The sequence below is a fragment of the Rhinolophus hipposideros genome (genome assembly GCF_964194185.1).
Source record: "Rhinolophus hipposideros genome assembly, chromosome: 2".
Taxonomy (NCBI): Eukaryota; Metazoa; Chordata; class Mammalia; order Chiroptera; family Rhinolophidae; genus Rhinolophus; species Rhinolophus hipposideros.
Window position 1 is genome coordinate 1,838,498 of NC_138048.1, and position 26,221 is coordinate 1,864,718.

Sequence of the window (26,221 nt, forward strand, 5' to 3'; positions counted from 1 at the left end):
AAAATAACAAGAGACAAAGATGGACATTTCATAATAGTAAAGGGGACTATACAACAAGAAGAGATAACAGTCATCAAGATTTATGCCCCCAATCAGGGAGCAAAGAAATATACCAAGCAACTTATAACAGAGCTAAAGGAAGAAATTGACCAAAACACAATTATACTAGAGGACTTAAATACATCATTGACAGCTATGGATAGATCATCCAAACAGAAAATAAATAATGAAATAGCAGTCCTAAATGACACATTAGTTGAAATGGACATAATTGACATATATAGAGCACTTCATCCTAAAACATTAGACTATACATTCTTTTCGAGTGTACATGGAACATTCTCAAGGATAGACCATATATTGGGACGTAAAATCAGCCTCAGCAAATTTAAGGAGATTGAAATCATACCAAGCATATTCTCTGATCACAAGTCTTTGAAATTGGATATCAACTGCGAAAAGAAAGCAGGTAGAAACACAAATACATGGAGATTAAACAACCTACTTTTAAAGAACGACTGGGTCAAAGAAGAAATCAGCGGAGAGATCAAAAGATACAGAGAAACAAATGACAATGAAAATACATCCTACCAAAATTTTTGGGATGCAGCGAAAGCAGTTTTAAGAGGGAAATTTATATCATTACAAGCCTATCTCAATAAACAAGAAAAATCCCAAATAAATAACCTCATGTTACATCTTAAAGAACTAGAAAAAGAAGAACAAGTGAAACCCATCGTCAGCAGAAGAAAGGAAATAACAAAAATCAGAGCAGAACTAAATGAAATAGAGAACAAAAAGACAATAGAAAAAAATTAATGTCACAAAGAGCTGGTTCTTTGAAAAGATTAACAAAATCGACAAAACCTTGGCTAGACTCACTAAGACAGAAAGAGAGAAGACACTAATTAACAAAATCAGGAATGAAAAAGGGGAAGATATCACGGACACGACAGAAATACAAAGGATCATGCAAGAATACCATGAAGAACTATATGCCACCAAATTCAATAACCTAGAAGAAATGGACAAGTTCTTAGCAACATATAGCCTTCCAAGGCTGAACCATGAAGAACTGGAAAATCTAAACAGACCGATCACCAGTAACGAAATTGAATCAGCCATCCAAAACCTTCCCAAAACCATAAGTCCGTGACGAGGTGGCTTCACTAGTGAATTGTACCAAACCTTCAAAGAGGATCTAATACCAATCCTGCTCATACTCTTCCAAAAAATTGAAGAAGAGACAGTACTCCCTAACTCATTTTGTGAGGCCAACATTACCCTGATACCAAAACCTGGCAAGGACAACACAAAAAAAGAAAACTACAGACCAATGTCTCTGATGAATACTGATGCAAAAATCATAAACAAAATTCTAGCAAATCGAATAAAACAATGCATTAAAAAGATTATTCATTCGAACAAGACGGGTTCATCCGCGGGGCACAAGGATGGTTCAACATCCGCAAATCCATCAATGTGATATATCACATAAACAAAATAAAGGACAAAAAGCACATGATTATATCAATTGATGCAGAAAAAGCATTTGACAAGATACAATATCCATTTATGACTAAAACACTTAATAAAATAGGTGTAGAAGGAAAATACCTTAACATAATAAAGGCCATCTATGACAAGCCCTCAGCTAATCTCACAATTAATGGGGAAAAACTGAAGCCCTTTGCTTCTCGTTCAGGAACACGACAGGGCTGTCCCCTATCACTTCTGCTTTTCAACATAGTATTGGAGTCCTTGTCACAGCCATCAGGCAAGAGAAAGAAATAAAAGGCATTCAAATTTGGAATGAAGAAGTTAAATTATCACTCTTTGCAGATGACATGATGCTATATATAGAAAACCCTAAAGACTCCACCAAAAAGCTATTAGAAACAATCAACGAATACAGTAAAGTTGCTGGCTACAAAAATCAACGTACAAAAGTCCATTGCATTCCTATATACTAACAAAGAAATCTCAGAAAAAGAAATACAGAAAACAATTCCCTTTGGAATTGCAGCAAAAAGTATAAAACACCTAGGAATAAACTTAACCAAGGACCTATATACTGAAAACTATAAGACGTTTTTGAAAGAAATTGAAGAAGACACAAGGAAATGGAAAGACATTCCGTGCTCATGGATTGGAACAATCAACATAGTTCAAATGGCCATATTATCCAAAGCAATATACAGATTTAATGCAATCCCCATCAAAATCCCAATGGCATTTTTTTAAAGAAAGGAAAAAAATCATCAGATTTGTTTGGAACCACAAAAGACCCCGAATAGCCAAAGCAATCTTAAGGAAAAAGAACAATACTGGAGGTATCGCACTCCCTGACTTTAGCTTGTACTACAGGGCTACAATAATCAAAACAGCATGGTATTGGCAGAAAAACAGACACGTAGACCAATGAAATAGAATTGAGAACTAGAAATAAAACCATATAAATATGGACAGATATTTTTGACAAAGAAGTTAAAAAACATACAATGGAGGAAAGAAAGCCTCTTCAATAAATGGTGCTGGGAGAATTGGATAGCCATGTGCAAAAGAATGAAACTGGACTGCTATCTGTCACCATGTACCAAAATTAATTCAAGATGGATCAAAGACTTAAGCATAAGACCTGACACAATAATCTGCATAGAAGAAAACATAGGCACTAAACTTATGGACCTTGGGTTCAGAGAGCATTTTATGAATTTGACTCCAAAGGCAATGGAAGTAAAAGCTAAAATAAACAAATGGGACTATATGAAACTTAAAAGCTTTTGCACAGTAAAAGAAACCATCGACAAAATAAAGAGGCAACCAACTGAATGGGAGAAGATTTTTGCAAACAGTGCCTCCGATAAGGGGCTAATATACAAAATATACAAGGAACTCATGAAACTCAACAACAAAACAACAAACAACCCAACTGAAAAATGGGCAGACGACCTGAAGAGATATTTCTCCAAAGAGGACATACAAATGGCAAATAGACATATGAAAAAATGCTCAACATCACTAATCATCAGAGAAATGCATATAAAAACCACAATGAGATATCACCTCACCCCAGTCAGAATGGCTGTCATCAACAAGACAAATAGCAACAAGTGTTGGAGAGGCTGTGGAGAAAAAGGAACCCTCATACACTGTTGGTGGGAATGCAGACTGGTGCAGCCGTTATGGAAGGCAGTGTGGAGGTTCCTCAAAAATTTACGAATAGAATTATCATATGACTCAGCAGTCCCTCTCCTGGTTATCTACCCAAAAATTTGAAAACATTTATACATAAAGACACGTGTGCTCCAATGTTCATTGCAGCTTTGTTTACGGTGGCCAAGACATGGAAACAACCAAAATGTCCTTCAATAGATGAATGGAAAAGAAGTTGCGGTATATATACACAATGGAATACTATTCGGTTGTAATAAAAGATGATATAGGAACATTTGTGACAACATGGATGGATCTTGAGGGTATAATTCTAAGCAAAAAAAGTCAGACAGAAAAAGCAGAGAACCCTATGATTTCACTGATATGTGGTATATAAACCAAAAACAACAAAAGAAAAAGACAAACAAATCAGAAACAAAAACTCATAGACACAGACAATAGTTTAGTGGTTACCAGAGGGTAAGGGGTGTGGGAGGTGGGAGATGAGGGTAAGGGGGATCAAATATATGGTGATGGAAGGAGAACTGACTCTGGGTGGTGAACACACAATGGGATTTATAGATGATGTAATACAGAATTGCACACCTGAAATCTATGTGATTTTACTAACAATTGTCACCCCAATAAATTAAAAAAAAAGATTAATAAATTGACAAACCTTTGGCTAGACTCACTAAGATAAAAAGAGAAAAGACACAAATAAATAAAATCAGAAATGAAAGGGGAAGTTTTCATGGATGCCAGGAAATACAAAGGATCCAGATTGAAAGACACACGCAGACTGAAAGCAAAGGGATGTAAAAAGAAATTTTCTGCAAATAGAAATTTTTACAAAACTGGAGTAGAGACTCTTGTACCAGACAAAATATACTTTAAAACAAAGGTTATAACAAGAGACAAAGAAGGACATTTCATCTAGAATAGCCAAGATATGGAAGCTACTCCAGTGCCCATCAATAGACGAATGAATAAAGAAAATGTGGTATATATATGCAATGGAATATTACTCTGCCATAAAATAGAATAAAATCTTGCCAGTTGTGACAACATGTATGGACCCAGAGGGCATTATGTTTAGTGAAATAAGTCAGACTCAGAAATACAAATACCATATGATGTCATTTATAAGAGAACCTAAAAAACAAAATAAATGCACAATGAAAACATTAAAACATGTAGATACAGAGAACAAACTGATAATTGTCAGATGGGAGGGGTGTTGGGGTGTGTGTGTGAAAGGGCAGAGGGATTTAGAAGTACAAATTGGCAATTACAAAATAGTCATGGGGATGCTAAGTAGAGCATAGGGAATATAGCCAATAATATAATTATCATATATGGTGCCAGGTAGGTACTAGACTTTTTGGGGGGAATCACTTCGTAAGTTATATGAATGTCTAACCACTGTATTGTACAACTGAAACTAATGTAATATTGAATGTCAAGTGCAGTTGAAAATTTTTAAAAATTTTTAAAAAACTGACCCAAGAACCAAGAACTGCCTGAAGAATTCCATATAAAAAAAAAAAAAGTTACTCAGGGGCGGCCAGTTTGCTCAGTGGTTAGAGCATGGTGCACATAACACCAAGGTCACCAGTTCGATTCCCACATGGACCAGGGAGAAACAATCGCTTAAGTTTGGAGCTGAGCTGCTGGTGGGTGGCTGGTTTGCTCAGTGGTTAGAGCATGGTGCTCATTAACACCAAGGTTGTCGGTTCAATTCCCACATGGGCCGGTGAGTTGTGCCCTCCACAAGTAGATTGAAGACAACGACTTGTCATGGAGCTGACGGGTCCTGGAAAAACACACTGTTCCCCAATAAAAAATTAAAAAACAAAAAAACTCATATGATCTAATATATTTCTAGGCATTATAGAATGGGTCATAAGACATGGCACCTAAACGTGATTCATAAGGCAAGTTAACACATCATGGAATTTTCACAATAGACCCAACCCACAATTAGTAAATGAGAAATCCTGGGGTCGGCTATTTGAAATATGATCACCGGCAAGCTTGTTAGAAATGTAAAATCTCAAGCCTACTCGTAGAGCTACTGCATCAGAATCTGTATTTTAATAAGATCCTCCAGTGATATGTTTGCACATTAAAGTCTGAGAAGTAATGGTGTAGGAATGAAATCCAGAATGTTGTGTTTGTTTTTTACATAGCTCCTCTAGTAGCTTAGTTTGGGAATCACTTTCTAATAAAACTACTGATACTTTTAATGATGACCCTGCATCATAAAGAAAAGTTTAAATTATGTTCAGAATGCTGTTTGCTTTCAGTTTTTTTCTCCTTTTCTTTATTACCCTAACAACATTATAATACTAAAAGGTAAGACAATTAGTCACAACTACCTCCTTGACACATTAACAAGTTTTTAAAAAATTTGTCTTATTTATATGCACACAGATTTTTAAAATGCTGTAATCAAATCATTAGACTACAACTTTGTACATGTATCTTCTGTTTGTAAAGGGGAAAATATAAAGTAAAAAAAATGGAAAAAAAAAATTTAGAAAGCTCTGCATCCAAATGGATTAAAATAAAAGTGGGGGGGCTTAAAGTTATAAACTTTTGGTAAGTAGAAAACTCAGTTCGAAAACAAATGCTGAACGTAAGATTTTATTCTAGACCGAAAGACAATTAAAAATAAATGCAGGCTTTCTATCCTCAGCCGAGTATCAGTGACCTTTCAAAAGATGAAACTCTTGGCTGTGAGCCTTATGTTATTTCCTAAAGAGCTATTGGTGATTTCCCAGACTGTATTCACAGCTCTTGAGTATATAAGAAGATAATTCAAATAATAATAATAATAGCCATGTATCATTAGGCATTAATAAAAGCTAGGCATTATTAGAAGGAATTTACATTTATCAGCTCAGTTAATACTTTTCATGACTCTGAGGGAGGTACTATTTTATTATCGTTTTACCAATGAGGAAACAAAGTCATGGAGGTTAAGTTATCTTGCCTAAAGTTACAAGTAGTGATAGAGGGATGGGGGGAAGACAGCTTTAGAGCCCAGTCGTAACTTACTCTATTAGAGCACTGTGTTAAAAAAGCAACATTATTTTGATAAGAAGGCAAATGTGTGGAAAATGAAATCAAGAGTTAAAGAATTACAGTCAATCCATTTTCTATTAGATCAAGGTGGAGATCAAAAATAGATAAAATAGTTATGCCTACACAGAAAATTAGTGCTTTTAAAAATCAAGACATAAAAAAATAGGAAAGATTAAGTGGGGTTTCAAAAATATTTAGTAGCTAAATGAGTTTTTGAGTGGGAAAGTACATTTTAGAAGTAATTCTGTAAAAGTTAATAAAATTTTTATGTTCTATAAAAACATGAACTGTGTCTCTGAAGAACTTAAAATAGCAAAGAATAGGGATTAACAGTACTTCTCAATCAAAAACTTTCTATTTTGAGTAGAATTAAAAAAATTAATTCCTAAAATTAGAAACACTACAAGGAATGAAGTCAGAAGCATGGAAGCGTGAGAGGTCCCTTGCTTTCTCCCCTTTAAGTTACAATAAGTTGAACGGCTAGAATTCAATGAAGGACTCCCTGCTCAACACACAAACACGTCTGAGAGATCCGCACAATGAAACATGTGAAGGTGGGAGAGTAGGGAAGCGGGGAGTGCTGAGATGGGGCTGCAGACACAGCCTGGAGCTCAGTGAGGACTTGGGAGAGGAGGGTCTCATTGCAACGAGCGCTCTCTGTAGCCCCAGGAGCAGAGATGGAGAAGGAGCGTTTCTGCCTTAGTGGTCAGCAGACTGCGGCTGAGCCCAGCGACCTGGGCAGAGACAGAGCACAGAGGTGTGACAGCTGTGTTCTGGTGGCCACCACTGCCAGCAGAAGAACAAAGCCACAGCACCTGGCTGCCTCCCTCACTCTCCCAGAGCTAGCAGCGGCCCCGAAGAAGCTGCAGCAGTGGGTGCAGGGTTTATAGAGCACACTATCTGCAGCTCTGCGAACTGTAGAGGCAGTAGCATTTCTCCCCTGTGACTAATCCCAGTGAGAGGGGTGAAGATACAGAGGTGAGGCGGCTGAGGTCTGGGAGTCACCATTACTGGGAGGAGAACAAAGCCACAAACACACAAGCCAGCTCGCATCCCACCCAGCTCACCCATCCCAGCTGATCTCAGTGTGGCAGTGTAGCGCTGCTGGCAGCATCTCTGGGATTTCACAGGCTCAGAACCCCATCATCTACCACATTCCCCCACAGGGATCGTGCCCTGAGACCAAGGCGACCTGGTCACAGAGGAGATGCCCATCTCTTCAAGGAATACAGGGCGTTTTTCACTGCCAGGCAGGGACCTGAGAAGCCAAAGCAGTGCAACAGAAAATAAAAAACTTGTGCTTTAGTGACACCTACTGGAAAACAAAAGAAAGACTTTTTTAAAATCACTAAAAAGAGAAGTATCATTCTAAAAAAAAGTGTAGTTCATTCTCATAAATGCCTAGGCAAAGGAATAATCCACCAAATATCATGAATAACCAAGGTAACAAGGCAGCTCAGAAGAAAAATGAAAACTCTCCAGAAAATAAACTTAAAGACATGGAAATATGTGATTTAAATGACAGAGAATTCAAGATTGCAGTTCTCAAAAAGCTCAACAAGAAGACTGACAGGCAGTTTAATGAACTCAAAAATAAAAGCAACAAACAAAGGAGTACTTTACCAAAAAGACTGAAACTTAAATAAAAATCAAAGAGAAATTCTGGAGCTGAAGAACTCAATAAAAAAATGAATGAATGAGCAAGCTTAGGAAATAGAGCTGACCAGATGGAGAAAAGAATTAGTGGTATCGAAAATAGAAATCCAATCCAATCTTGAGTATAATGCTAAGTGAAATAAGTCAGACAGAAAAAGCAGAGAACCATATGATTTCACTGACATGTGGTATATAAACCAAAAAAAACAAAAGAACAAGACAAACAAATGAGAAACAAAAACTCATAGACACAGACGATAGTTTAGTGGTTACCAGAGGGTAAGGGGGTGGGGGGAGGGAGATGAGGGTAAGGGGGATCAAATATATGGTGATGGAAGGAGAACTGACTCTGGGTGGTGAAGACACAATGGGATTTATAGATGATGTAATACAGAATTGTACACCTGAAATCTATGTAATTTTACTAACAATTGTCACCCCAATAAATTTAAAATACATAAATAAATAAATAAATAAATAAATAAATAAATGAATGAATAGAAAACAGAAATCCAGAAATGATGCAGATGGAAGAAGAGACTTAAGAGTAGATACACTACAAGACATAAAACTTATATGCTATGGCTTTTGTACACTGAAGTGCATTTATATTTATTCAGAAAAACTTACTAATGGCCACTGAAAATGGCTGAAATTTTTTTAAATTATAGAATAATTTTACATAAATTAGAAATCATTGAGTATATGTTTTATTTGGTTGAAACAAATTATTTGTAAAATAATATACAGTTCATTTAACTTAAATCTCATCTATAATCTTGATTATTAAAAATTAGTACCTTGCACTTTTCGACTTCTTCCTCTATTTTCTCAACAATAGCTGCATCCAGAATTTGTAAATCACAAGAAGAACGAGACAAAGTACTGACAGGATGTCCCTTTAGCCAAGTAATAATTTCTTGAACTTTCTCAGCACTACATTAAAAACAATAATTTTTTAACATCGATTAAAACTTTCTGAGGGCTTATATAAAAGGCCTGATATACACTTTCTGAGGGCTGCACAGCATAAAAGACATTAAGTATATAATTAACAATCAATCACTATACTTCATTGGGGCTAATACTAAATTTAATATAAACATGTACATGTTTCTTCTCAGTATTTTTTTTAAATCACAAAAATTAGTTTAAAAGAGCTTTACTAATATAAATGAAATTTAAAAATTGTATTAAGGTCTTAAAGCAAAAACAAAACAATATAAAACCCTCCCCCCAAAAGTAAAATAAGCTCTTGACAAACTACTATACCTTTCACTGGAACCACTAGATGAGCTACCACGAGGCTACCAACACCACAGATTGTGCTTACCCATTCTCATTTTCTCCAGGCCAAATGTCATCTTCATAGAACACATCCTCTTGGCTATTTTTGGCTATATAACAAAATAGTTCTGGAGCTCTAGCCAAACAAACAAACAAACAAAAATATTTCTTTAAAAACTGTAAATGGCTAACTTCATATAAACTTCCTATCAAATAATTTTGTATCCTAAGGGAACATAAAATACATTGAGGACTAATTATTATACACAGAATATTCATAAGGGATAGAGACTAAAATATTTGGAAGTATTCAAAGGCCCTCAAAAAACTCTCAGTAGCTGAGGGAGAAATGATTCCATTTATAAACTATAATAAACTTTAATTACTTATAAACTTCAATTACTGACTCTATCCCTCTTACTTAGATCATAATGACAGGTGATAAATGGACAAAAATAGTATCTACAGGTTAATTTTCTAATTTTCACAACAAAGCTGGAGCACTCCACAATAAAGCAAATTACAGTTTCTTCTGATATTCTTCAAAACTCCATTACTTCCTTTATAGAGCAGGACTTTCACATACACATAGCAAATTGAATATATTTGTTATTTTTGTTCCCTTTTCAACCCACGAAAAGAACAGTAAAGCAGGGCATAGACCTAGAAAGACAGATGAGGAAAGAAAATCTGATACCATATATGAGTTGTTAACAAAATTTTAGAAACTGGAAACTGGATGGGTAAGTATTAACTATTTGACAGATAGAACTAAGCTGCACCCTAAGCCACTAGTGTGGGAAGTTAACAAGAAGCAAGTTGATTTGAACTGTGGAAGTCTGCAAAAGCTCAGGAATTACGGGCTCCAGGTCATTTTAATGCTATAGCGTGGGGCGAGGTTTAATAGGTTTTTCAGTTGAAAATTCTGTGTCATAAGCAGTTAGACAGTCATGTGAATACTCATCTTCCACCCCAGCATAAGAGCTTTAGTTTACATTTTTTGGGTAGGTTAATAGGGATGCTCTAGCTTTGGGTATAGCAGGCACAGCTGGTTGGGTTTGTGGGTAGAATGTGAGGAGGAGAGAGCCATACTGAAAAAAGGGGATTAAGGAAATTGTAACTATTGTAACTACTATACAATGTGCCACTAGAAAGCAGGCTAGGAGGTATAGGAAGCAGACTCTGAGATGGAGATAAGCATACAGGAAGTCTGTTAGTGAGTTCTTTGCAATCAACACCTGTGGAAGGAAAGGGAAAAAGGAAGGAAGCAGAAATGGGCACAGGGAGAAGTTGAGCTGTGATTTATTCTTAATGAACGGCTTGGCCTGTCCCATAGAGATCTCAAACAGGGATGGCCCTTCAGGCTTGTCCTGAACTGGAGCAGTGTTGGCTGGTGGCCTTTGCACTTCTTTGTTGATCAGGTATTGGACCTGTGGCTGTTGTGGGAAGGGCTATAACTTTAGTGAGGCAGTTCTCTTCTGCTAGATAAATCCTGAAGAGAGTTCACAGCTGAACTCCTGACAACATTCCTGCTGCCAAGGGAACACGGCCCTTCAGGCCCGAAGGAAGATCTGGGGGTGGCATCACAGTGTCCACCACGTAATGAGACCCCTTTTTCCTGGTTAATTTACAGAACATTGGAAGTCAGTTTTGTTCTTCACATCTGTCCTCCACAGAAAAAGCTGGAGGATACCTCTCTTGGAAAATTAGCCAGCCTCAAGGGAAAGATATACATACAGGTAGTGCTATATGGAGGCTCTCTGCAGAAATAGCCACGTCCCACTTGATAAACCCCACTAAATTTCTAATCAGCTTTTTAGTGCCTCTCTCTTAAATATGATTGGACACAAAAGAACCACCAAATAGGTAAAAACAAAATATTTAACATGAAAAGGGAGAGCAAATCAAACAGATAAAAAAAGAGCAATTTGGAGAAAACAGAAAATATAGAGAAAGAAAAAAATCTAGAATTACTATCTTCAGAAAAATAAAAAGATACTCCACTCATTAAAAGAATACGATGCTATAAATAAGGAATTCCAGAAAATAAAGACACACTTTTAAATTATAATGATTAAATTAAATAGAAATTTAAAAGTCATGTACCGTGTTTCCCTGAAAATAAGACCTAGCTGGACAATCAGTTATCATGTGTCTTTTGGGGCAAAAATTGATATGAGACCCAGTTAAAACCAGGTCTTACAGTAAAATAAGACCGGGTCGTATATTAATTTTTGCTCCGAAAGAAGCATTCGAGGTGATGGTCCGGCTATGTCTTATTTTGGGCGAAACACGGTAAGATGAAGTTGAAGAAATCTCCCACAGAGAACAGAAGAATAACAATATAGAAAGTGGATGAGAAGAGGTAAGACAATTAAGAGGATAAAACCAGAAGGTCTAACATCGAACATCTAGAATCCCAGAAAAAGAAAACAGAAACAATGGTGAGGAGGAAGTTATCAAAGAAAGAACACAAGAAAGTTTCTCAGAATGAAAGGGTATCAGTTTCAAGTCTGAAAGGGCTGAACAGCAGAAGGAAAAAGACCCATACAAAGGCACACATTATTAAACAGCAACGGTAAAGGGAAAATTCTGGAAACACTTCAAAAAATGAAAGTAAATCACATTCAAAATTCAGAATCAGAATGGCACAGAACTTCTCACCAGGAAAGGAAACAAGACACTAGAGCAAGGAAAATAATCTCCAATCTACACCCATACAAGCTATCAATCAAATATTAGGGAAGAATATTTCAGACGTGCAAACTTTCTCAGGAAGCTACTGGAGTTTAAATACTCCATCAAGATAGGGACATAAACAGAGAGAGTAAGGCATATGTAAGCCAGGAAGTAAAGGGATCCCACATAGGAGAATAGTGAAGGGAATTCCTGGGATGGTAATAAAGGAAAACTCTAGAATGAGAGTTGTTCAACAGCCCTAAAGAGCAATTAGTTCACACTGAAGCAGGAAAACAGGAAGTTTCACGGGACGTCTACAAGAAGAAAACGGAACTGAGATCACCTGATCTGTTTGACCACATTAAGTTTTCCACCTATGGCAGAGTTTACAGCTGAGTTAGTTATGTGGAAAAATGAATAAACAAGAGAGGGAAAACAAAAATGTGTACAAGAAAGGAAATGGAATTACAATACCCTACAAGGTCCACCTGTGACCATTTACATTATCTTAATCAAGTAAACCTTAAACACATATTTAATTAAAAATTACATATTGTGATAAAACTACAGTGAGGGGGAAACATGTGTATAGGGAGGTGAAGGAATAGGGAGTGGGGGTAATAGAAGGGAGCTAAAACTTCATCTTTCATGGTAGGAAATCAATACACACGTCAAGTTGAAAAGGAGTCTAAATATGGCATTTTAAAGAAATACGGAAGTGAATGGAAAAAATAATCTAAGTTTTCAGACAGTAGTATGGGACTGAATTGTGTTCCTCTCCCAAAAACACATTGAAGTCTTAACTCCTAATACCTCAGAAGGTGACTTTATTTAGAAACAGGGGTTTTTATAGAAGTAATCAAATTAAAATGAGGTCATCAGGGTGAGCCCTAATCCAGTATGACTGGAGTCCTTGTAAAAAGGGGAAACTTGGACCTGGAGGCAGACACACAGAGGAAAGATGCTGTGAAGACACACACCAGGGGAAGATGGAGGACTGGGGTGGTGTATCTACAAGTAAAGGAATGAATGCAGGAGGCTCTATGAAGCGGGGACCAAACGAGAGCTGTAACAGTTCCTTCCCTAGCAACTTTACTGGCAGCGGGGCCCTGCCAACACCTTGATTTTGGACTTCTGGTTTCCAGAACTGTGAGATAACAAATTTCTGTCTTTTAAGCCCGCAGTTTGTGGTACTCTGTTACGGCAGCCCTAATAAACTAATACAGGGATACTCAAATATGAGAAGGTTAGAAATCAGTGGAACAATGGAAAGAACATACAACTGAATCAGAAGTAAAGATCTTTCCTGTAAATCTTGGTCACCGAGTAAATCAGTTACACCGAGTAAATCTTGGTAACCGAGTAAATAAGACTCAGTTTTCTTATTTTCATAATGAGGAGTTGAGATTTGTGATTACTTAGACCATTTCAGCAATAAAATTCAATTCTAGGATAGTAATCTACCATCTGGCTGGAATTTTAAGACTCAGGAAAACCCATCGTGCCAACAGTTGTTTTGTTTACCTAAACCAATCCTCTTACTGCTGACACAGACATGTAGAGTAGTGAATAATTTATGATAGCAAGCCTAGGAGAATTTTAACTGAAACGAGGCCTATTCTCATCATCCTTTTTCATTTTAAATAATATAAGGACAGTATTTTTCCACTCTATTTGAGCTAATGGCTATGAGGCTCCATGACATAAAATTAAGTTTGTATGTAACACAGGTCACGTTTTACTAAAGGAAACATTGTTTTTCTCTAACACAGAGATCAGCAAGGCAGAATTAATGTTATATTCCTAAGTTTTGGGACGCCCAGCAAGATCTTATTTGGCACTCACCTCTCTAGGTACTCTGCAAGAAGCTGTTCCGCAGCAGATGAGTACATCCACTCACTTCCAACCTTCTTAGTGTATCCAGGTACTTCCTCGTTTTTTTTGTTGAATTTGAGATTCAAACCCACATTTGCTTTATGGTCTCCATGAGGGCTGAATTCAAACCACACACAAAAGTTTTAAAATTTTGTTCAAAGAATAAGAAGGTTTGCTTTCAATTCTTAGGAAAGCTTAGTTTTGATTGTTCTATTTTAGTTATCATGGTTATTTCCAAAGTAGTCGTAATTGAAAAACTAGAGGAAAGGCGTCAAAACCCAAGATAATGAAGCTTAACGGAGTTAATGTTATGTAATGAGACAGAAGAATGAAATAAGAAAATGCAGAGAAATATATTATTGAGATTCACACACACCTTGATACCTTTTTTCAAGGTTCAATTTGTTAGCTGCTAAAAATAAGAACTGTCTTTTCAACCACCTGAAACGTATACCACTTAGATGACAGATCACCATGAGAGGAATTTATGCATAATACTTAAGGAAAAGTCAGAGCAATTAATAAGAGCAAATAAATACTGAAATATTGACCATTTTATCTTTATCACTTAATTTTTTCTGACACTTTAAGTAAATTTCTTTAACATAAACTTACTTTCTCCTAGATCCTCTTCCAATAAAAATACTTCCTGTAAACCTTGAAACAAGGTATCCACTCACTCCAAGGCGACTGGCCAACACATATCCTGGGTTGTACTTTATAGAATATTTCTTTAAATATAAAAACAAAAAGGTCAATTATGGAAATATGAAGCATTAAATGTTATTTCTTTACCTGTAAAATCTGGAGATAACCAACATGATTAACCATTGGATTGTGGCAATATAAGAATTCTCAAAAGTAAGTAATCCATTCTTACTTTTTTTTTAAAGGCTCTGTAGGCAGAATTTTTCTGTTCCTCTCCCTCCTTAAAAGACAGAATTCCCAAGGAAGAGTGAAGGGAGGAGGAAATACACAGTTTGTGAAACTGTCTTAAGAAACAAACTGTATTGTAAGTACTAAATGGCAAACTCTGCAGGCAACAACTATATTTTTTTAAATTAATTTTCATACTCTTAAGTAGGGTAAAGTACCTGGGACAGAAGGAGGCCTTGATAATTATTACATTGAATTAAAACATGAGTATATCATCAAAATAGTTGCTATTGAGGAAAATTAAAAGTATCCTTCATATATGATATAAGTAATACTCATTTCCCCTAATATTTACTATCACATGAAAGTAACAACTACATATAATCTTGTAATTAATACAGTCAATGAAATGTAACCTTAATTTGCATACTTAAGGGAAGAAACTATGAAGACTGTCAATTTTTTTTTTAATTTAAAAATACAATTTTTAACCAGGAAGCAAATTACTCACAAATTCAGTACCAACCAGGGTAAGCTACAAGATACTTCTAACATAATGTACCTAATAATAACACATACTTATTTTATATGGATTTCATATACTATTTCATATGAATGAATATATAAATATACTATATTTATGTAAATTATAGAGTACTCCTTTTGAGAAATCTTGGGTTGTCGTATAATTAAAAGTTAATTAAAATCACACAAATACCCTAGAAAATGTAAAATAAACAGCTGAGAATGTTGAGATAAAGAAAGAAGGCTTGAGAAAAAGTTAAAGAAGGTATGTAAAGAGAAAATAAGTACCCCAGAGAAGGCACTCCCAGCAACACTGTCCACTAGAACACAGGCTCTTTCAGATCTAGAAAAAGCCAGGGATTTAGAAAAAATCCAAGTGCTTCTACCTCCACTGACTCCCAGAACAGAGCTCCAACCTCTTTATCAAATGGGCCCCTCTCCTGGTTTCCCAACTGCTTTCTGAATTCTTCCTCCAAAAGAAACCTGATGGTTAGATTCTAGGGACTGGTCTGCCTTCCAGAAAGTTTCCTCATGAGTATGCTGACGCCTGACGCCTTAAATTCATTTCACAGGATATAAACCTTTTGATTTTATCATTAGAGAAAATAAAAGTGTTAAGTAGCAATTGCTGGGTGCTTGTGAATTAATTTTAGTCAAGTTAATTATCCAATCCATCAATAAGAACAAATAACAGATATCAGGATCGTCTCCCTATTTTAACAGGGAAAAATAAAAGGTGGCCAGTGAACATCCTTGGAGAAAAACATCCCGAAAAAGAATGCTGTGACCTTAAATGCAGTTTCCCTATTTTCCCTAGAGATTGTTCATCTTTAGCTGGGTAGAGACATATAACCTGTGCAGGAAGGTCATCTGTCACTTGTAACTAAAAATTCAGGCTTTGATTAATTATGAAAGGTTAAAAAAATCTAAGTCTATTCCCAGAGGGTATGCTAATCAACTGCCACTTGTAAGCTTGTACATAATAACCCATAATGCCATTATTGATAAAGGGATTTCAGTGATTTCTCCCCTCCAAAGATATGCATGAAGTTTTGAGCAGATTCCCCACTTATTTTTAAATAATATTTGATGCAACTGTGAGTGAATGTAATCAGTATTAAATAAAGTATTTGCAATAAATTCAAAGGAGGTGGCAAAAATATCCTTCCAATATTCTTAATTCATCAATTCTAAGTTAAACACTACGGGCTGTAGTACTCACATGTTGGTTCTGTATTAAAACGTCGAGATTAGGCTCACACGGAATGCTGAAAACCACACGGATCCTACCTTCTGCAATCACGTCCCCTGAATCCTGAACCTTAGAGGGAAAAAAGAAATCACAGTATGTGTTAGTCTCTTTCACTACATTTATTTACTTATTTTTGTAATTATTTGAATAGTGTTTATTATTTCTGAAATACAGTAAGACAATGTTGGATTGTGGAAATTCTCTGGGAATTTGTGAGTTAATGTGATTATATTATAAATTGGAGATAATGTACCTTGCTTTAATAGCTATTAACCAGCCTTTTAAAAAAAAATAATAACTTTCCATTATTTGCAAATAATTTTAAATTACCAAAAAAGTTTTAAAACTAAAAACAAGCCAAGGAACACTTGAAAAACATTTACCCAGAATTGCACGTAAAAATGTTGTTAACATTTCACTCCATTGCTTTAACATTTGGGCTCTGTATGTGTATTTACATATACATAATTTTTCTGTGAGGGTATATTACATATATCATGTCCCTTACCCCTAAATATTTCAATGCGTATTTCCTAAGAAGAAGGATATTTTAGTATATAACCACAGTAAAGTACGAAATTTACATTGATAAAATACTTACATCTAAACTACTATCCATATTGTCAGTTGACCTAAAAAGTGCCATTATAGCCAACTCTTCTGTCCCTTTACTAAGGGATCTAGGCTGTGATCAGACACTGCATTTAGTTGTCATGTCTCCTTAGCCTCCTTTCACCTAGAGTCTATCCAGAGCTTTTCTTTGTCTTTCATAACATTGACATTTTTAAGAATACAGTTCATTCTTCCCTCTCCACCCTGCCTTAAAAAACAGAGTTATTCATTTTGGATTTATCTGATGCTTGCTTGTGATTAGGTTAAGGTTATATATTCTGAGCCAGAATAGCGCGTAGGTGATGTGTGCTTCTTAGGGCATCACATCTGTAGGTGTGTGGTGTTCATTTGTCCTTCACTGTAATACTAATTTTGATCATACCATCAAAATGCTGCTCAATTTCTTCACTGTACAATTACCGTTATTTGTTTCCCTTATAACTAATAAACAGTTTGTGGGAAACATTTTCTAAGACCATGAAAATATCCTGCTCCTAATCCAAAATTCCCCCTCGATTTGTTTCCACTGATGATTGTAGCCTGATTCAATCCTTGATCATAACAGTTGTACAATGATGGTTTTCCACCTGCAGCGCTCTGCACATTTACCCTTGGCATAAATACCGTAAGAGCCCACCCCTGTCCTATTTGTCTATTTATTATCACTATAGAATCATAAATTCCTATCTCACCCCCCCAATGGTTTATAATTCATTACTGTACTTATTTTCATACTCAAATTGTCCCAGATTTGACCAGTGGGAGCCCCTTCATCCCAGTCCCTATGTTTGTGGAAAATGCTCCCATCATTCTTTTGAGTACTTCCTTACTTTCTGGCATAACAAGAGGTTGCATGCTCATCTGGTACCTACCCTGCCCCAGCCCTGTAATAAGCCATTTCTCTGAGAAGCCCTGTTCTCTTTAGTGGGGTATGCTACTAGAGGTCAAGATCTGAGCACTACATGTGTTCATTGCCAGCAGGGCATCTTTGCTTCTTATCCTTTTCACAAATACAGCTAAAAAATACGTGTATGTATCGACATATATGCATTCGTGTGTGTGTGTGTGCAGGTGTGTATGTGTTTGTGCATATATGTATGTGTGTGTGCGTATATATATACACATACACACCCCATACATACATATATACACATACATGGGTATTTTAGAAATCACGAGTTCACATTAATACCTGCAAATTCTAATGTGAACCCACAGGTTCTTTCTTGCATTCTCCCATTCCATATTTCAATGTACCTTTTTCTATGTAAGAACTGGAGTTCCCCAAAACATCAACACATTTACAAATTAATCAACCCAATAATACATTTAAAATAATTATAAAATTGCTTCATCCACACACCACAATAAACAAACTACTAAAAAACAAATCAGGATTTCAATTATTTTTCCCTCACCTCCTGACCCCAACCTGCTCAAGACTAAAGATATATAGCCAAATACTACATTCATTAGTTAGATGAGTGGATTCTTTCTTATTTTTCCCTTTTAGTATTACATTTTATTTTGCATCTATATGAAGAGGAGTTAAAGAATTATATTATTATAACTTCAAACCAAATAGAAATTTAATTAGAAACAGTAACAGGAACTAACTTCTCCAGTACAGCCATAATAGGGGGTTCCCAGCATAAAGACCAGACTTCTAGGAGGAAACAAGTCATCCAATGTTTTGATATTGGAGAAACGGGAGTCAAAAGCTCGAATGTCCTATATAGAATGAAATATAAAAGTCAATCATCATAGTCAAAACTTCTATAGACTGCAATCAGGTTTTTTCCTATGGAATTATGAATGCTGTCTGCAAATGTCACATGTAAAGATTTTCTACATAACAGTACTACAAGCTAAAATTTATTGACTTTTTATATGGCAGATACTCTTCTAGGTACTTCACACATTTATGAGTTCATTTAATCCTGAAGACAAATCTCTGTGGCAGAAACCATTATTAGCCCCACTTTCCAGATGAGGAAACTAAGGCACAGAATTGGGGAGAATCTTGCCCAACGTCAGAGAGCTAAGAAGTCAACTTAGGCATCTGTGCTCTTAATCACTGCACTATAATGTTTTCCCCAAGTTACAGGATCACTGCATGCTTTAAAAATTTTGTCCTCATACCACATCTAAGATTAAAAACACAACAGCATTTTGTATTCACTAATTTATTTAACGCAAAGATTTTTCGACAATAAAATCTAAAAACGCAAGGGTGTAAGTTAATAGTGGGATTTTTCTTTTAGAGACTAGGTGAAAAAAATAAATTAAAATGACAAGTTCGTAACCACAGAATAAGTGTCTAAGCATGTAATATTACTTTTAAAGACTACAGTGTGTTGCAAAATATATTACATAATAATCTCCATTATACATTGCTGAATTAGTCTTCTCTTTATAAATAAATATTAACATGATATATAGTCTTTTCTTTACAGTTTTAAAAAGTGTTCATTAAGATAGAATGGAGACCTGATACTTACCTTGACAATAGTTTGATAAACAAAAGGAAGAACTTGTTTTGACCACTGTTTCTCTAGACGAACTTCACCGTTTTGATTTATTTGATATTTACGACCTGTGAGTAACTGAGCATATACAATAACAGATGTTTCATTTAGTATTATTCCTTTTCTTCTCAGGTAGCTAAAAGAATTTAAAAAAATGTAGATACGTATGAGTGTGGATATATTCTAGGATGACTATCACCCTCTAAACTACCAACTCATAATCAAATGCTTAAATAACCCTTAAGTAAACATGCTAACAGTTCTGAGTATCTAACTTAAGACTTTTTGCATTGGTTTTCTTACTCTGTGGATACCTCTCCCAATGTCCGTGAGATTAAACAAGAACTCATAGAGCTGTAAGAAACTCGTTTCTTACTCAGCAGGAAGGCTATAACAAAAAAGGAAAAATAACAATGTCGGAAAGGATGTGGAGAAACTGGAAAGTTTGTACGTTGCTGGTGGTAACATATAATGGTACGGTCATTGTGGCAACAGTTTGACAGTTCCTCAAAAAGTTAAACACAGAATTGCCACATAGTCCGGAAATTCCCTTTTTAGGTACGTACCCAAAGAACTAGAAATAGGTACTCAAATATTTATAGATGAACAGTCATAGAAGCACTACTCAGATAGCAAAAAAGTGGAAACAATCCAAATGTCCACCAACAGACGAATGGATAAACAAAAGATGGTCTATCCATACAATGGAATATTCAGCCATAAAAAGAAATAAGAAGAGAATACGTGAATGAACTAATCAGAAACAGTCTCAGAGACATAGAGGAAAAACTGAGGGTTGCTAGATGGGCGGGGGGGGGGGGGGGGAAGGTGAGGGGATTAGAAAACAGTCAGTAACCACAAGATGGCCACAGGGTTATGAAAGTTAATTTGGGGAATGTAATCAATAATGTTGTAAAGATTTTGCAAGGTATCCGATGGACACTTGTCTCATTAGGGAGACCACCTCAGGGATGCTGTAGATGCCTGATCACTGCACTGTACACCTGAAGCTGAACAATAATGAATGCCAACTATAATTTTACATATATATATATATATATATGTATACACTTACAGGAAGCGGAGTACAGCATTAGGAATAGAGACAATGGAAATGTAATGGCTCTGTGCGATGTCAGAGGGATAGTGGATGAGGGGAGCGGGGTTGACACAGTGTGAGGGATATAAATGATAAACGTCTAAGTATTACTTTGTTCTGTGCACATGAAACAACAACAGAAAAAGAAATAAGTACTGATACACACTACAGTGTATATGAACTTCAGAAACATGCTAAGTGAAAGAAGCCAGACACTAAAGGTCACATATTACATGAAACATCCAGGATAGGTAAATCCACAGAGACAGAAAAAGACTGAAAGGGCAATCAGTGGGTCCTTTCAATCTAAAGTTGGGGTCAGCAAACTGTGTCCCTAGGCCAAATCCAGACAGCCTCCTGTTCTTTTAGATAAAATTTTACTGGGACACAGTCATTCATTTATTTACTATCTACGGGTACTTCTGTGTAACAACAAAGGAGTTGAGTTGAGTAGTTGTGACAAACACTGTAAGGTCTGCAATGCCTAACATGTTTACTGTCTGGCCTTTACAGAAAAAGTTTGTTGATCCCTGAGATAAAGATACAATCATTATTCATCTGAGGGCTAGTTTCTTATCTCCTTTCCATTTTTTCTTCCTAGAACTCTTATCAGATAGATATTAGAAATTCTGGCTGTATTCTTTTCATCTCACTGTGCTTTTATGTGCTGAAGGAATCCTTCAGCTTGATCTTTTAGCTCACTGATTCAATTTATAGTACGCCCATATTATTATTCAGACTATATACTGAGCACATAGTAACAATCGTAATTTTAATTTGTGTATATGTGTTTATATGTGTGTGTTATAGTTATATATTGTATGTATCAAATAATATCATATATATTTTTTTTCATACAGCTTATACTTATATGATATTGTTCTTGATAATAGGGTTGGTCTGAAATAAGCCATGTTATCTGAGCCAGAAACAGGTTTTCCCACAAATTTTTGAAATGCAGCATTCTGGTAACATTTTCTAAAAATTCAATGGGATTTGATTCTACTACTTTCACTCAAAAGTTATTAAGTCAGTAATCTTGATATCAATAGCTGACAAGGACATTCCAAAAAAGGGAAATTACAGGCTAATATCTCTCATGAAAATAAATGCAAAAATCCTAAATAAAATTTAATAAATTGAATCCAACTATATCTAAAACGGATAATACATCACAGTCAAATGGGATTTATTCCAGGAATTCAGGGGTTGATCAATATTTGAAATTCAATCAATGTAATTCACTAGATTAACAGAAAAAAATGGAAGAAAATCATACGACCATTTTCACAGATGCAGAAAAACAAATTTATAAAACTAGCACCAATTAATGATTTAAAATTTTTAACCAACTAGGAATGGAAGGAAAATTCCTTAATCTAATAAAGAACACCAGAAAACAAAAACAAAAACAAAACAAAACATCAATCATGATATTCAATGGTGAATCATTCAAGGATTTTTCCTGAAATTGAGAATGACACCACAAATCACTAAGAAAAGTTACAGATAAGAAAAAGACAATCAACTCAACCAAAAAGGGCAAAACAACTGAACAGGCATTTCACAAAAGAGCATATTCAAATGTCCAACAAACACGAAAGGATGTTCAACTTCATTAGTCAGGAGGAAAATGCAAATTAAACCAAAATGAGATACCACTATATCAGAATGGCTAAAACGGAAGAGACAATAATAATATGTATTGGTAAGAGTAGGGAGAACAATAATTCTTATAAACTGCTGTTAGAATGTTAACTGATGTGATCACTTTAAAATCTTTTTGGTGGTATCTACTCAAGCTGAGTTTAAGCATATACTATGAAGCAGTAATTCCATTCTTAGATGTGTACCTAACAGAAATGGATATATTCACCAAAAACCCCAAATGAGGGACAACGCAAATGTCCATCTACAATAGAATACATTGTGCTGTATTCATACAGTGTAATACTATCACTAGTGAAAATGAATGAGCAGAACCAAACATGTATTTTTTTAATGGTTGGAATGTAAACATAAAACTGTACTTTCTGAAAACTACAAAGGATGAGAGATTACTGTACTTTAGACCTCACTAACCTTGGTTTTTGGTGTACTTCTTGTAGCTGGTCTACAGCTGGATAATGATGCTAGTGATATAAACTAAGTAATCTATAATTTTAATTAAGGAGCTATAGCCACTTAGATTTAATGACACAATTCTTAGTTTGGTCATGTTTCTGTCATCTTATTTATCTTTTAAGGCTTCCTTCCTATGTTTTATTTAGCTTTTCTATCTTCTATCCTCTTTCTTTCATTTCATTTTTTCTTGCCACTCACTTGTAAGTTAGAAATATTCCTTTACAATTTCTATCAATGATTACTTTTGAATTAAATTTTTAAAAACATCTCATACTTCTCTGAATTTCTAAATTATAAACAATCTTGTAACTTTATCATATCTAAAATGAGAATTAGTATTTGAAAATTAATTCTATATTTTAATAGTTTCAGTGTTTATCACCAATCCTTTGATAAGCCTATTTTTCATTTTCTTGTTTGAGATACAAGGTTTGGCACTCTCCTCCAAATTATCCTTTAAGTGTGTCATCTTTTCTATAACATCTGATAAAGTATTTCCTTGCTCCCTTCTTCCTGTTTTCTGTTCTTCAATTGCTAATCTTTTCACCCTACTGTGCCCTCGAAGTCCACCTTCTTTAATGAAGGTCCCACCACTTACCTGTGGAGACCTAGCATTTTGGTTTTCATACTGTGTACTTTGGGGCTGAGATGGTGTTGGTGTTCTCCTTACCTCCCAGTGTGATATCCAAACCACTAATAGTAAACTACGCTCTTCGATGACGTCAGAGGCACAACCTCCCAATCTCTAATACCCTTTTTCTCCATTCCACTTCAGTCACCTATTCCCTCAGCTAGAACACCACCCATAATGGTTTCACTTCTAACATCACTAACTCAAACATCTTATTGTCTAAAAACTTCTCCATCCAACTTGCTTGTCCAATCACTTTGTTTATGACACTTACTCAACTTAATTTGGGATTTCCAGTCCACTGATCTTTCTACATTCTCCCAAACTCTTAACCCTCTACATTCATTACTTCTCTTTCCATCTCACTTAGATTCCATTGTTCATCATTTCAATAACATTCCTAAACTTCTTTGCCTCTTTGTTTTTTTCATTGTACCCATCTGGCAAAATCCAGTGCTGGTTAAGTCTAACTATTTGCTTTTTTCTAGGCCTGTGAGTGATCAGCTAAGCTCTGTCAAAAAAAGAGCACTTGTTACATTATAAATTCATGACCCCCAACTTGAAAAAGGGTCTTCAATACGGCCTATAATTCTATCATGTTTTTCTGATAAATTAATACTCTTCCATTTTCCCCAAGGACTATTTTCAAAGCTCCTCCACTCTACTCAAATTTAAGACCAACTTCTCTTTCCCCCACACCATCCTCAATAGCTGAACTCAACAACTACTTTAGAAAGAAAACAGAAGGCATTGGATGAGAACTCCTCATCTTCCCCATGCCAAACATGGGCTGCAACCCATCCTGTTAAAATAGGGGAGCCATCTTTAATCTTCTTTAAGAATCCATCTCGTTCCATCTAAAAATGTATTGTTCTCTCTCTGTTGAATATTGCACCTTTTCTTATTTGTTTTTACACACGATTAAATCTCCCTGAATACACCAAAAATCAACTCCACTCAATTCTACGTCCTTATTCATCTATCTCTTAATGGGAGTTTTCATCATAAAGGAAATGTGTTACACAGGGATACAGAAATGTATCAGGCATATCATATGTGCACGGTAAGAGATTTTGGTACTCATATACTCGTATTTCATGTGTTATGTTCACAGCAAAACCATATACTGAATTTAGAACATGTCCGGTTAATAAGATACAGGGATATGAAGTAAGTAATCGATTCCATATTCTTGCTGTAGAAGTCTTAGCCCTGAGAATGGTCTGCACAAGCATTACTCCTACTCATTAGAGCCATGGGGTTGTCACCTCATCCTACTGACAATGCGCAAAATCTCAGACAGGTGAGTAAACCTTCGGGGGCAGAGCAGCAGAGGTCCTGTGAATTTCACCTTGGAAGACAGATTTCAGAAGAGCTTGGGAGGAGGAGAAGGAGGGAACAAAATGTGAGATGGCATGAGGGAGGAATATGGTGGTAAAGAGAATGGTGAATAGAATAAATAAACCTGAGTGCTCATGAGTCTACTCTTCTTGGTTGACAAGATTAAACAAGGGACCCTGAACAGCAGGAGCCAGAAACCATTTTCTGTAAGAAAAGCAAACATTGCTATCAGCTCCAGCAGGGTGCTGCCTTGACCATCCTCTCTGCACTTTGCTGCCATCACAGACCAAGCGCATTCAGATGGGAAAGAACATGCAGGACATGGGATCAAGAGCTTTCAGCCTCCTTCACAGCTAAGCTTCTCAAGAAGTCTGTTCCTACTGTGTTTCCATTTCTGTTCTGCCCACACTGTGGTGGCTTTCAGGCCCTTTGCTCAATTCAAATGGCTCTTACTTAACCGGTTCATAACACTTTATATGACTAACTCCCTTATTCCCAAAATACTTTTTTTTTTATTTACATGACGTAACCTGTAAGTCTCCGGGCTTTCCTTTTACCTCTCAGCTTGCCTCTTTCTTTTTCCTTGGTTGCCTCATCTTCCTCGATAGGGTTTCTTCTTGATTCCAACACTCCACCCACAGTGGCCACGCATCAATACCATATATACTGATTTTACTCGTGCCCCAGGGACTTTGCACGTAACTACCTTCCTTTCCCCTCATCCTGAAACATGCCTCTTTTTTACTCTTTGCCTAACTTTTATTCCACATTCAGGTACCAGCTTAGTCAAATTTCCTCAGGCAAGTTTTCTCTGACTAAAGCAAATTCCTCTGCAGCTAGGTTAAACTTCTCTATTATATGATCTCAGAGCACTACTCCTTTAGAACAATTATCGTAGTTGCAGTTTGACCAAAAAAGATCACACAAGACATCAATGTCCATCTCCCATCGACCAGCTGTAAGTTTCATGAGTGGAGGGACTGTGGGTTTTTATTCATTATGGTATCTAAGTGCCAACTACTGTACCTAACAGGTATCAGTAATTGTTTAATATATGTACAAATGACTAAACTCATAGTATTTCAAACGTGTTTTTTTTTCAATTAAGAGTCTTAACTAAAACAATTTCTATTTCATTCAAACAAATATTTGCTCAGTGCCGAGGCACCAGACAAAAATGACAAGAGAGTGGTAACAAAAACAGATGTGCTCCCTATCCTCAAGGATGTGCTCACTATCTAAGAAAAGAGTTATTAACGTAATCAAACACATAAATTTATTATGATGGTTTTAATAACGTGCTTAGAAGAAAGTTCAGAATGATCTGAGCTATAACGGGGCATCTGATGTACACTGTTGGGAGGAAAATATGGTAGCCTTTACCTACTGAGAGGTATATTCATCTCCTTCTGTGATGGCAGATGGTTTTTTATGGTCTTTTTAGATTTTCCTTGTTTACTCATGTTTGAGTAAGGATATTATAGCCTGGT

At 35.9% G+C, this 26,221-nt stretch overlaps 1 protein-coding gene across 4 annotated transcripts in view; it reads right to left on the bottom strand.

The window, feature by feature from the left end:
* XRN1 (5'-3' exoribonuclease 1) overlaps positions 1-26,221 on the bottom strand; it is a 167,377-nt gene that overhangs the window by 70,894 nt on the left and 70,262 nt on the right. For 3 of the 4 annotated variants that reach the window (XM_081077718.1, XM_081077720.1, XM_081077719.1), the window contains exons 21-27: positions 19,510-19,672; positions 18,626-18,739; positions 16,367-16,465; positions 14,359-14,474; positions 13,714-13,860; positions 9,236-9,325; positions 8,703-8,838 (exon numbers count right to left, since the gene is read on the bottom strand). In XM_081077718.1, the coding sequence (XP_080933844.1) occupies positions 8,703-8,838; positions 9,236-9,325; positions 13,714-13,860; positions 14,359-14,474; positions 16,367-16,465; positions 18,626-18,739; positions 19,510-19,672 (865 nt within the window). The remainder of the gene's footprint in view (positions 1-8,702; positions 8,839-9,235; positions 9,326-13,713; positions 13,861-14,358; positions 14,475-16,366; positions 16,466-18,625; positions 18,740-19,509; positions 19,673-26,221) is intronic. The other variant, XR_013995211.1, reaches the window with a different exon arrangement.